This window comes from Loxodonta africana, chromosome 1, assembly GCF_030014295.1.
Source record: "Loxodonta africana isolate mLoxAfr1 chromosome 1, mLoxAfr1.hap2, whole genome shotgun sequence".
NCBI classification, from domain to species: Eukaryota; Metazoa; Chordata; class Mammalia; order Proboscidea; family Elephantidae; genus Loxodonta; species Loxodonta africana.
Genome location: NC_087342.1, coordinates 119,311,123 through 119,325,436, shown reverse-complemented (window position 1 = coordinate 119,325,436; position 14,314 = coordinate 119,311,123). Strand labels below are relative to the sequence as shown.

Genomic DNA, 14,314 nt, shown 5'->3' with positions numbered 1-14,314 from the left:
GCAGAATTTGGGGCTGGTGATCATTTCCTCTTTCCTGACACCCTTGTATTTATTTTATTTATTTATTTGCTTTCTCATCACACTATTTTTTTCATTTGATGACTTTTTTACTTCATGGACGTTCTTTGCATTTTATATTTTAGCTTCCAGGAACACACTACTTTTTGCATTTGGCGTTCCACCTGGAATACTTTTCTTATATCTTTCTTTTACACTTTCTTCAACAGGTTAATGCCTATTTTACCTTAAGGTGTCACTTAGGCCTTTCCGGCATGATAGAACTAGATAGATTTCCTTTGTTATATGCTCTTAGAGTCTTATCCCTTTCTTTAAAAATTCGTATTTTTACCCTCAGTGGGTTGACTAAGGTCTGTCCCCATTTAACTCTAGGCTTGGTGACAACATGAACTATGTCTCTGTTTGTTCCCCCATTATATCCCTTCACCCAGCCCAGTGCCTGGCATAAAATAGGGACTGAAGAAATATATGTTGAATGAATGAATAACCGAGTGACCTTATACCAAGCATTGTTTAAAGTGAGTTTTATACATTCCTATTTCATTTTCACAACAAACACATGTCATTATTAACATCAAAATTATTTCCCTAGTTTTTTAGATGAGAAAATTAAGGCTTAGAAAATATGCTAAAAGACAGTGTTGTGTTGGCCATATTTTACATATTAGGGACTGAGACTTAAAGAGATTAATCTTCTGCCCAGTATCACATGACTAGCATGGGCAGGAAATAAGATTAAAATCTGGATTTATCTGATTCCAGAACCATGTCTTTGTCAGAATATCATGCTGCCTTCACACAAATTCACATGACTCTTTGAAAGTAATATTAATCACTCAACTTTAAAGGACCTTAAAATTTATCTGGCACAACTGCATCCATCTATGAGCCAGAAAAATTAGACCAAGAATATTCAGTGACTCCACCAATTAATTGCAAATCTACCTAGTGACAGGATTGAAAACTGATTGATATATCTTGACCCCTAAGCTAATGCCCCACAAAATACTGTTTCTCAAGTAAATCTATCATGCTTCTACTGGATTAAAATGTTGAGAAAAGTAAGCTTCCTGCAATTAAAATTGTAGTTTAGAATTTTATCATTGAGCATATAGAGAGTTATAGGAATATATGGCTCTCAAAGATTGAGAAAAGATAACCACAGTAATGTCATTGAAAGTTTTATATAATCCTTAGGATATAATGTGGAAAGAAAAGGATTAAAAACTAAAATACATATTTCCCACGTATTGAAGCTTTATGTAACTGATCTTAGTTGTCATTTTTACCTCTACGTGATGTTTGTTCAGGAATGACAGAGCTTGTGCCCGTTCATTCCCATTGTTTTACTAGCACTCCACCTCTCTCCACAGGTGTCTAAGAGGTTATATAGCATGGGCTGTTATGAGATCTCTTTGGGAGACACAATTGGAGTGGGAACTCCAGGAAGCATGAAGAGAATGCTGGAAAATGTCATGAAAGAAATCCCACCAGGTGCTCTTGCTGTTCACTGTCATGACACATACGGACAAGCCTTAGCAAATATCCTTACAGCCCTTCAGGTATTTCCTATTCTTTGTGTGTGTCCTTATTTTTAATATAACATTGTTGAAAGCTTTAAGGAGATAATATTTATTAAGTGTTATAAACATGATGCTTAAACAGTACCTGCCATATGACAGGCACTCAGGAAATATTTGTAACATGCACATGTTCGTTAGGGCAACAAGGTCTTTTATTACTGTTTATTTGATATGAAAAATCTGTCAGTTTGTTCATTTTAAAGTATTAATACCATCAAAGCTATGTTTACTTGTTTCAACTTCCGTATGTTTTCAGCCACAAAACTAAATAAACTGAAATATGATGGCATTTTGAGGAGTGCAAAGCACAAAATAGTGTAGACTCCTGTTGTAATCATGTAACTAATGCCCCTTTTGGTAATTTGGTGCTCCGTGATGAGAAGATACAGTGCTAAAATATAGAATCTTTTGTTTAGGATGTTTTCCTGATGTTGGCAAGCTTACTTGTAACATAACCTCTGTTTCTTATCAAGAATATTCCATTAGGTGATCAGAATTAAGAGATTTAGAAAGTTGGCAGGCCAATAATTATTTATTAAATCCTAACGACAACTCAGTTATTTTATATGTATTTATTTAAAAGAATAGAGGTCAGTAGCATTTTAAGAGTATTATTTTTAATTAATGTCAGTTTCTTGAACTCAGCCAAAAATATATTAATTATGTGTTCTTTGAACCCAAGATTTTGACAACTAAAGATAAGACTATACGAAAGCTCTTTGGTGAGACTGAAAATCAATATGTAAAGCTCAATGTCACAGTCCTAAAGTGTACAGTTGCTTGGCAGAAGTTAAAAAACAATGTGAACATCAAGCCCCACAGGGGCTTATTTTGACTTTGTAATATATGTGCACAAATCCTTACTTATCCTCTGGAAGCAGGCAAGGAATGTTGTATTGAATTGGAAAGAAGAGAAAATGTTACCCCGTGGTCTTTTGGGCGTGGGAATTTTTACAGTTTTCCTTCCCTAAGTATCCTAGTCTCTAAAACAATAAGAGAACTAGGCAGCACTTCAGGAGCCTGTGTTCAGCTGCAACTGTAATTTATTAAGTTTTCTCAAGCAAGTTCCTAAATGGCTAGTGTGTTCTCTCTCTCTTTCCTGTGAGAATATACTTTATATATGGTGACACTTTGAGAAATATATTTTATTAGCATAGTGATTTTTATATATATAATGAATGCTCGTTAATTTAGTTCTCTGTGAGATGACCTATAGTATACAATGTAGGCACTCAAACTTCTGCTTCAGGTCTCTGTTGCCTTTTGAAAATGTCCATGTGCAAACATTGCTGATGCCCCAGTGTGATTTTAATGGTTAAGGAAGGCCTGTCTAAGGAGGCAGTATTTAAAATCAGATGTGAAGAATGAGAAGGAACTAACCACAATTGCTGTATGTGTGAGGCGGGTGTGTGGAAAATGTTTCAAGCAGATGAAACAGCATTTTGGCAAAAGGCTTTGGGAGAAGGGAGGATCATGTCATAGGAACTGAGGGAAGAATAATGTATTGAGAGGAGAAAATAAAGTTTAGAAAATGTCCTGAATTAGGGAGTGTACAGTTTCTACTTCAGAAAGATGAGGACTGATATCAGGGTATTTTCCCATCACATCACAACTGTAAATGGGAATAAGCAACAACTTTGGGTCCAAGTAAGGTGCGGAGTATGGATGAGAACCTGGATAAAGTTAGGACCCCAAAAGACCACACCTTCAGTGAGAGGGTGAACCACCAAAACATTCACCCCACAAATGGAGATGCCAAGCATATTCATTTGGCACAGTCTTGGCTATGGGTCGAGAAGAAAGGCAGCGTCCTGTATTCATAACCTTTTGTTGATCCTTATGTGGGTTCAGGGCCCAAATTCACATTGCCTTCAGAATTTGAAAGGCCATGCAGATATATTTTTTTCCAAATGATACCACCATTAGGTGATGGGGAAGAATACAAATCTTTTCTGAAGGAACACATCTTCAACCCAAGCCACTGAAAACTATTTGGTGTGTGTGTGTGTGTGTGTGCGTGTGCACACATGCATGCATGCAGGCATGTGTGCATGTTGGGGAGGAATAGATATTCTACTCTTCACAGCTTCTATGGCAAGTAGTAGGAAATCTGTCTATAAGCATCTACTATAATCCTGTTTTCTATGTGCACAAGTTCTGTGCGTGTATGGAGGCAAGGGACAGAGGGAGGCAAGGAGTCTGGGATTGCAGCAGTATACTTTCCAGCTTTGTGCTGTACTTCCCCAGAGCCAAATTTATAGCCACAGTGTAAATAGGGAAACCCTGGTGGCGTAGTAGTTAAGAGCTACAGCTACTAACCAAAAAGTTGGCAGTTCGAATCCACCAGGCACTCCTTGGAAACTCTATGGGGCAGTTCTGCTCTGTCCTGTAGGGTTGCTATGAGTCAGAATTGACTCGACAGCAACAGGTTTATGGGTTTAGTGTGTAAATAGGTGGACAAGAGGCTTGTATAATAAACAACAGGACGCAAAGCCAGAGAGGCTAATATAAATGAACAATTGCAGAAATGGTCAAAAAACATGGATTTGCTTAAGGAAGCTAAAAATATTAAGTCATAGAGCTTTTTATCTTCTCTGCCATGCACTGTCATGGACTTCATAGAGTCTGTAAGACATTGTCAACATAAGAAAGAAATATACCCTACTGCACTCTTGAAATGGTGCGCCGCTGTGAAAATCTTTAAATGTTGTAGCACTTTTATGTTTATAAAGGTAGCTGAATGTGGTAGGTGGAATGTCTTTGCAAGAACTCACTGGTGAGGTGCATGAACTGAAGCCCTGAGTAAGAGTGAGCCCTCCAGAGCCCTCTTCTCATCCTCCTCACCTCCTCCCAGCGACAACTCAACCAGGTTTAATTGTAAAGGAGGAGAAAAAGTGTCTTGGAAAAAAGCTGACTGTGTTTAAATAGAAAGGAAATCATAGAAAATACAGCTTCATTATAAACATGGTTAACCCTGGCTTCAGGAAGCCGTGGTCATACTTCATTATTTAAAATGAAACCTTTGAAGTGCCTTCTAATAAAAATTGATGGTGGATGTGGAGTGGGATATCATTTCCGTTAATTTTGGGGTGGGGAAACAGTTTACAGTGCTCCAAACTGGAAGTTAATATTAAGGCAAGGAGACATGTAATAAGTGGAAACTTGGCCACAATGGTAGGAAACAAATGAGAGTTATAAATGGAACTTCCCCCCTCAGTCTGAAAAGCACATACCAATCATGTAGTGGAAAGATCTTGGGCTCCCAGGTTTTATTGTATTTTTTTATTGTTATTATTACTTAAATATATGACTGATAGGACTAGAGATGATTGTATGGGAGGCAAAAATTCATAGTTATCAGTTATTATTGACAGTAGTTATCAGTGATTATTGAAAACCCTGGTGGCATAGTGGTTAAGAGCTACGGCTGCTAACCAAAAGGTTGGCAGTTCAAATGCGCCTGGCACTCCTTGGAAACCCTATGGGGCAGTTCTGCTCTGTCCTACAGGGTTGCTATAAGTCGGAATCAACTTGACAGCAATGGGTTTTGGTTTATTGACAGTAAAGAAACTAATCTGAGAATACAGATTTAAGCGTAGGGTGTTTAGAACCACTCAGAATCGAAAGAGAATGAAAATGAAGTGACAAAAGTGTACAGGATATTAGTAATGGAACAAATTTTCATGGCTCAATATACTTGTCTTAATTTTTTATGTGAAAATTGAGCTTCATTCTCCTGCATATTCCCAAGCTCTTAACTAAAACATCAGTTAACAAATTATTTAATCTACGTGATGCTCAATAATTGCTCTCTGTTTTTCTCCACTGAAATGATTTGAGTTTTTATGCTTGGGTAAGCCTGTAAGCCTGTTGTGGCTGAGTGGATTCCCACTCATAGCGACCCTATAGGACAGAGCAGAACTGCCCCATAGGGCTTCTTAGGAGCAGCTGCTGGATTCGAACTGCTGACCTTTTGGTTAGCAGCCAAGTTCTTAGCCACTGTGTCACCAGGGCTCCATAATTGGGTAAGAGCAAAATAAAACAAATGAGATCCAGTATCACAAATAACAGTCACGTGTTAATTGGTATTATAGAGACAAAACAGAACAGGCAATATCTAGCCTTCTTCTGAAGAAATATGTGCCTTTTTTTTTCCTCTTAAACTTAAGTATCCTTTTTGATAATGTGCTTTTCTTCATAATGTTTTCCATATGTTTATTATTCTTTTTTAGGAAGACCAAATTATTTACCTAATTTTTACATCAAAAACATTCTTTTTTTATATTGACTCTAAACCATGTTTAAATGCTGAAAATAGTCAATCTTTCTTCATGCATTTTGTTCTGAGGGTCTCAAAAACAATTTTTAAAATTGTCATCAATAGCCAGATGAGCCTCTGTTTCTCAGTTCCTTATCTGTAGAATGGATGTAATGATACTTACCTCCCCAGATTTTGCAAAAATGACGTGAAATGAGATGTCAAGTTTCTAGAACAATGACTTGGTAACAGTGCACTTGATTAATACTATTATTGTAATCGTTATTGATATGATTATTTGTAAAAATTATTCATAATAATAATAATAACTAATAACTTTTATTCAGATAGCTTGTGAGTAGAGTCCAGATACATAAGGTATTGCATTAACAAATTTGTTTTATAAATACATGCTTTTGGACCCAGGAGAATCCCCAAAACATTGAAAAGTTAGAATAACTTTCTTGGGACACAGAAACTGAGTAGATCAGAGGTGGATCCCCGGGGAGCAGGTAAGCAGAGAAGCAGAGTCAATGGACCACGCAACTGAGAGAGTGAAGATGGAGACGGTAGGTGCCTGGAGACTTCACTCCCAGAAGGCCTAGTGTTGTGCTTTTAGCTTTATTTTCTTGTAATTCCCCACTGTCCTCCCAATGGGTAGTTGCATTTTTCACTTAAAACTTTCAGCCAATGTCATGCTAAGACATTGACTTTTCTAGTAGCTATAAAATATGATATTAGGAAAGCCTCGTATTTTTCTAGGTTCCCATTTGCTAATAGAGAAAAGAAGGCTGCTAAATTGGAGTAACATGTTCATATGTTTTTAAAGAAATTTTCTTCCTCATTTCAAAGCAGATACAGTTAATCGAAATATGATTGCTCTTCTTAGCAATTTTGACTTACTTAATATGTGACCATATGAATTCCAAAAATTAGATTCATTGATGTGTCTTTGTCTTTACTACTAATTGGATCAAGTAAGACAGAAATCCCGAGCTGCTTTTGTCACTTTGTTTTCTTTGCTCATAATAATGCATGTTTTGAATCAGGAGGACAGACACGTCTTGATTAATTTTTACATTAAAAAAAACTTCTTAACTTAAAATTAATCTTTATCACTATTATTCCTTTAGGAAAAAAATAATAATATGATCTATTCAAACAATTATTTTTCTTCTCAGTCTGGTCTTTCTTCTCTTTAAGACTTACCTTTGGCTTTTATATTATTGGTTAGGGTTGGGGCCAGAATATGATATGGTTTTTCCCTTGACATAAGCGATGGAAATTTCAGATTTCATTACATTTTCTAACACTTCTCCTATCCATTCTATAAATGTCTCATATTATTATTTTAATCTTGTTTTCAACCAGGTACTTGTCACATCTCTCTCTACACATGTGGCTTTAATTTGGAAATCTTGTTGTTTATATAAAAATTCAATAAGCTTTTCATTTTCTTGTTCATTTTCATGCTTCTTTTTTTTCTCAGTTTTTTCTTTTGCAAGTTTATATTTACAAGGGAATTTTATGCAATACACTCTTGACCCCAAAAGTAATGTAACAAAGACTTTTACCTTTAGAATATAGGTTTGAAATTCTTGGTTTGGGGTTGAACATAAAATATTATTCTTATGACAGTGCTTTAGCTTAACGTAATGCAACCAGTTAATGGTTATATGCCCAGCACTGGTGTGTGTGTGTGTATATATACATATATACCCAGTGCCATAGAGTCGATTCTGACTCATAGCGACCCTATAGAACAGAGTAGAACTGCCTCATAGAGTTTCCAAGGAGTGCCTGGCGGATTCGAACGGCCAACCCCTTGGTTAGCAGCTGTAACACTTAACCACTACACCACCAGGGTTTCCAACATATATATACACACACAATATATATCCACAGTTGGAACCATTACTAGCTTTGATAGCCAAAAGTGAAGACTGTTGGTGTTATTGTTGAATGACTTTTTCATATTTGCCAAAATATCGCCTAGTTCTGGGTTTGAACTAGGTGCGAATAATACACACTGATATGTCACACTGGTTCATTCTTATAAGAGTACTTCTCCATGTAGAACGCCAGTATCATTCGAGGTTAGATTCAGCTTGAAAGACAATGGAAGGTGAGGAGTTTAGTAATTGCATATCAAACACATGGAATTCCTATCAGGAAGCTATAAAATTTGTTTTTTTTTTTTAAATATATAACAATATTGAATGGAAATTTTATCGGTTCTGACCATTTATAATTATATTATGAATTATTTTAAAATAACCACTTAACCAAAAATATCTGTTGGCTATCTTCTGTGTGAGAGTCTCTCTGCTACTAGTCTTTATTAGGAGGCCTGGTTGCACAGCAGTTGAGTGCTCAGCTGCTAATTGAAATGTCGGCAGATCAAGCCTACCAGCTGCTCTAGGGTAGAAGGATGTGGCAGGCAGAAAGATGTAGCAGTCTGTTTCCGTAAAGCTTACAGCCTTGGTTAGAAACCGCATGGGGCAGTTCTACTCTGCCCTACAGGGTTACTATGAGTTGGAATCGACTGGACGGCAATGGGTTTAGATTTTTTATTAGTCTTTTTATCAGATTATTCTTGATTAAATTTATATATTTATTTTTTCTAATTGAATTTTAAATAAGTTTCCCCAAAACCCCATCTCCCAAATATCCATTACATTAAATACATAGATTAATTTAGAAAGAATTGACTTCATAATAATATCTCTCCATCCAAGAAATTGGTGTCGGTTCCCATTTTTTCAGGTTGTTTGCATAAAAAATGAATTTGGTGATTTTCTTTCCGTAGAAGAACTATAAATTTAGATTTCTTCCATGTTTGAGAATCACGGTAATATATGTTTCTGTTTTTGTTCCTAATTTTGAGCTGCTGCTTTCCTCTGTTGTATCAGTCTCCCTTCCTCCCTTCATTCACAAATTATGAGTCTCCCCAAAGTTTATTTCCTCGTTAAACAGGAATACTTCACATTTCTCAGGACAGTCTTATATTTATTTGTTTTTAAAGCATTTACATTTATTTGTATTAAATGTATGAATACCTTGGGCAGTTTCTTCAGAAAAAGGCCTCATTGTAGGATACGGAAAATGTTTTTATGACGTCAGTTTCCCAAGGTAAAAAAGCTGAGGTTTGAGGAGGATGCTTTGAGAATTAGGTTCCCTTTACTTTGATCTCACAGTAACTACAGATAACTAAATAAAGCTCACATTTCTTAGTAAAAATGTTTTCAATTCAGTAAACATTCTTAAAGGAAACATTTGTTTCAGTAACCAAAACCCACTGTTTTCAGTGGAATGTCCAAATTAAAAGAATACTGTTTCCACTCAGTAAGGAAAGAAAATGTTATTTATTTTTCTACATAGACATTTTGGATCCCTTCCTCTTGAAAATACACAAGACTTTATAGATAACAGACCTTACAGTGAAAAGCATCAGTACCTACTTTAGCTGTAAGGAGGCCTACAGAGTTATTTAAAAAGATTATCCATAGCTGAATTCACTAGGAAGAAATGAAATATTGAAAAGAAGGGAAATTCTTTCATGTTGCTAAAACATAACTTCAAAAAGGTTGAAGGAAACTTTTTAAGTTTTACTCTGCTTCATCATTGCCTCACTTGGTTTAAAAAAAAAAAAAAAGACAAAGAACTCCACAAGGGTCAAGGATTCCTAGGATGTATGATGAAAAAATGGTTATGAGATGGCAATAATTCAAAGTAATTGTGATTAAGGAATGCTAACGTGCTTGCCAGTGTGGTGTTGGTGTTTGTTTGCTTATTTAAAATGGTAGTGTCTTACTGTTACATCAGGGAATGAAAAGTTTGTTCCTGGCTGAAAGTACAGATACCAAAAACCAAACCAGTCCCTACAGGACAGAGTAGAACTGCCCCATTGGGTTTCCAAGGAGTGGCTGGTGGATTCCAGCTGCCAATCTTTTGGTTAACAGCCGAGGTCATAACCACTGTGCCACCAGGGCTGTTAATTTATGGTATAAGTGTGAAGATATGTCTAAGTTGTGAAGAAGTATAGATGAAACCACTGTTCCTTGAAAAAAATTTTGTGTGTGTGTTGACTAAAAAAATGGAAGAAACAGTGAAAGGGAGAAAGATGAAGAGGAGCCTGTCTTGAGCATTAAACTTTAAATGTGTGATTGAAAAGGGAACATTAGTGAAGAGATGTCTTAAGACAAGCATATGTATTGTTTTTCCTTTCAGTTTCATTGCAGGAAGTTAGATAGATACACCTATATGTGCATAAATAAATATATACATGAATAAATAACATAAATCATCAAATCGATGACCTGATGGCTTACAGTTCTAAACTGTGAGAGTGTACATGAAAATCTTGGTTTGTTGTGGATTTTAATGAAGTGTTAACTCATCTATCAAAGTGAGTTTCCATTCTTGCATGGCAAAAATAGGCTGGAAATAAGTATCAGGTGTTCTTGTGCACCTGAGAGTTGATTCCAATGCGTGGTAACCCTATGTGACAGAATAGAACTGCCTCATAGGGTTTCCTAGGCTATAATCTTTACGGGACCAAATTGCCACGTCTTTCCACCATAGAACAGCTGGGATACTGTTCGAACATACAACCTTTCTGTTAAGCAGCTGAGTGCTTAACCATTGCACTACCAAGGCTTCTAAGTTGCAAGTATCATCTTTATACAGGACATGCCTTCTTTAGTTCACACAGACCAGGCTTGCCCTAAGATCTGTATCCAGGTGGTTCAAATGGTTAACACACTTGGCTGCTAAGTGAAAGGTTTGAGTCTATACAGAAGTACCTTGGAAGAAAGGCCTGAAGATCTACTTCTGAAGAATCAGCCACTGAAAACTCAATGGAACGCAGTTCTACTCTTACCACGTGAGGTCACCAGGAGTCGCACTAACTTGATGGCAACTGGCTTTACATCCAGCTTGCATCTTGTATCCATTTACTTGCCTCACCTTTATAAGCATTTGAGTTTTAGAAACCTGGTCTAAATTTTTTAAGGAGGACATGGTGGTAGTGGAAGTGGGGAATTGTAAATTGGCAAACAGAAATCTGGGCTCCTTAGTAATACAGTATCCAAACAAAAAGGAACGGCCATCTTCAGAAAGGAGAAATTCTGGATTAGATTGGTAGTAGAAGTCAGGGTGATTTGGGAAGTGGAAGTTACGATGAATCCTGCTGAAGTATAATAAGTTTAAGTGAGTAAAAATAGTAGCTACACAGGTTCACATTTGTAAATATCTTCTTGTATATCATTTTAACCATTAGGCCTCCATGCACTGAAGTAGTTTTTTGCTTTTTTTTTTTTCATTTTAAAAAAGGAAATCATTAAGTGTTTACAAGTGAATATCCACAATGTACCGACTTGCTGTATGCATGAAAAAGACATGGAATAAAGATAAAAATAAAGAAAAAGAGGATACGATTACGTGAGGCTCATTTGTGGTTACAATAATGAAAGGGGTATGATGAGAGTGACAGGGATTTAGTAATTTCATCTTCCCTGAAAATGGTTCAGGAAATTTATTAAATCTGTCCAGATTTTATTAGGACTCCATATTTCAAATCAACCACACCCCATACTTTCAGACTTATTCCAACACATAGTATAATGCAAACTCATATGCAGCACCCAGATTCAAGCTTAATATAAGACAAGTGTGCCATTTATATGTGTTTGAAGTGTTTTTACATGTTGTGGTATAGAAAAAAAGATTGAATTGCAGTGGCTAGACTGACTGATAGCAAAGGCTTCCATAAAGAACATGGAAAGGTCAGTCAAGGGCTCTCCTGTTGCATAATGAGTGATCCATGTATGAAGCCCAAGCCTAGTGTGGATGGTCCCTGAATACATCAATTCAGCCTCTTCAGCTGTCAAATGAAAGAGTTGACTGGATGATCTGTGATTTGATTCTCTTTAAGCTGAGACTTGGTTTAATACCTAAGACACTTAAAGCTATGCAGTTGTTGTTAACTGTCATCAAGTCAGCTCTCAACTCATGGCAGCCCCATGCACAGTGGAACCTAGTGCTGCCTGGCTCTGCACCACCACCATGATCTGTTGCAGATTGTATCTTTATGATCAATAGAGTTTTCACTGGTTGACTTTTAGAAGTAGATTGCCAGGCCTTTCTTCCTAGCCTGTCTTAGTCTGGAAGCTCCGCTGAAACCTGCTCAGCATTATAGCAAGATGCAGGCTTCCACTGACAGAAGGGTGGTGGCAGCACATGAGGTGCATTGGCCAGTCTGCTGCCTGGAAAGAGAGAATTTTACCTGTGAATCTCCACTGCTTCATAGTTCAATGAATTGTCAGCCCCCTGTAATGAAAGTGATAAATGAAGAGGCACAAGGACACATCAGAGCCATGGTTTTCCTTTCTTTGAATTTAGTTGGAGAGATACTAGTGAAGAATAAATTTTAAGAGGAAGATTTTTCCCTGAACATGATGAATTTATCTATTATTCTTAAGACAAAACTAACTGAAGTAGAACAATCAGTCAGTATAAATAATCTCAGGTGAGAATAACCCAAATAAGAAATAGTTTAATAATAATTAGTTAAACAAGATGTCTACTTAAAGCACAAATATTGACTCTTGTTCAGCATATAAGACAAAAAAAAACTGATCTTCAATTGTCTCTTACTATTGCTTTTGAGATTTTTCTATAGCATTGAAAACAATGAACAAATAAAGTGTTCAGACATCTGTGTGATTCCTAACCCAGACCTATGTCTGATTTTGGCTTTCCTCCAAATAACATTTTCATCATTCAGGAACAATTTTTTTTTTTTAATTAGATGCAATGTTTTTGTAATAAATTTCAAATTGTATTTAGAACTTTTATTTGCTCTTTTATGGCCCATTCACCCAAGAAAAATAAGCTGCCACCATTGTATGTGTAGGATTTCTTTTTATCATATCTGACAGGTCAAACCCATAAGTTCATTCATATATGTTGTTGTTGTCCTCAAGTCAATCCCAACCCATGGCAGCCATGTGCTATTTAATTTCTTTTTTTTTTTTACTTCTTTCTTCCCATTTAAAATCTATGTAGAAATTCAGCTCAGATTGTTTCATCAATGAATTATTCAAAATATTTAAGATAGAAATAATAATCTCAAACATATTTTCTGAAGAATAGAAAAAAGATGGAAACTTTTCAATTCATTTTTATAATAGATATAATTCACACTCCAGAAAGTTCACCTCTTTAAAATAGACTTCAGTGGTTTTAATATATTCTAAAAGTTTTCCATCCATTAACAGCTATCAAATTCCACAACTTTTTTATCACCCCCAAAAGAAATTTCATATGCACTAGCTGTCATTCCCCATTCTTCCCTCCCTTCAGCCCATGACAACCACTAAATTATTTTTTGTCCTTATGTATTTGCCTATTATGACCATTTCATATAAATAGAATCACCCAATATGTGTCCTTTTCTCTTTAACTTCTTTCATTTTGCATAGTGTTTACACAATTCGTCTTCGTTGTCTCAGGTATCAGTGTCTCATTACTTTCTACGGCTGAATAATATTCCATTGTGAGTATATCACATTTTGTTAATCCATATAGGGTCACTATGAGTCAAAATCGACTCGATGACAACAGGTTTATTCATCAACTGATCGATCTTTGGGTCATTTCCACTTTTTCACGACTACGAGTAATGCTCATATTGTGTACAAGTTATCGTTTGGACATATGCTTTTAATTCTCTTGGGAACTGAAGTTCCCAAGCAGTGGATTTGCTTGTTGTGTGGTAACTCTATGTTTAACATTTCAAAGAACTGCCAAACTATTGTCCACAGTGGCTGCACCATTTCACCATTTTATATTCTCATCAACAACAGAGAAAGGTTCCAGTTTTTTGTTGTTGTTGTTTATTTTGTTTTTTCGTTTGTTCTGTTTTGTTTGTCCTTCCATTTTATTACAAGCATCCTGGGAGGTGCAAAGTAAGTGGTACATTTTCAGGGTATTTTCATTTCCGTAATGATTAATGGTGTTGAGTATCTGTTCATGTGCTTATTGATCATTTCTGTATCTTCTATGGAGAAATGCCTATTCATATTATTTTCCCATTTTTTATTTGGGTTATTTGTCTTTTAATGTTAAATGGTAAGACTTCATTCTATATTCTGGATACAAGTCCTTTATCAGATGTAAGATTTGCAAAGATTTTCTTCCATTCTGTGAGCTGTCTTTTTATTGGTATTGTCCTTTACAGCACAAAAGTTGTCAATTCTAATGAAGTCCAATTTATCTATTTTTTAATTTAAAAAAAAATATTTCTTTTTGAATGTTTTATTGTGTTTTAGGTGAAAGTTTACACAGCAAATAAGGTTCCCATTTAACAATTTTGTACAAATTTTTCCATGACATTGGTTACAATTTTCGCAACGTGTCAGCATTGTCATTATTTCTATTCTTTTTGTTCTTT

The 14,314-nt window shown here is 35.9% G+C and overlaps 1 protein-coding gene across 3 annotated transcripts in view; it reads left to right on the top strand.

Moving 5' to 3' along the window:
- The window catches only part of HMGCLL1 (3-hydroxy-3-methylglutaryl-CoA lyase like 1), a 216,409-nt gene that overhangs the window by 150,081 nt on the left and 52,014 nt on the right, over window positions 1–14,314 (top strand). For all 3 annotated transcript variants that reach the window (XM_064287461.1, XM_064287459.1, XM_003404419.4), the window contains one exon: window positions 1,392–1,580. In XM_064287461.1, the coding sequence (XP_064143531.1) occupies window positions 1,392–1,580 (189 nt within the window). The remainder of the gene's footprint in view (window positions 1–1,391; window positions 1,581–14,314) is intronic.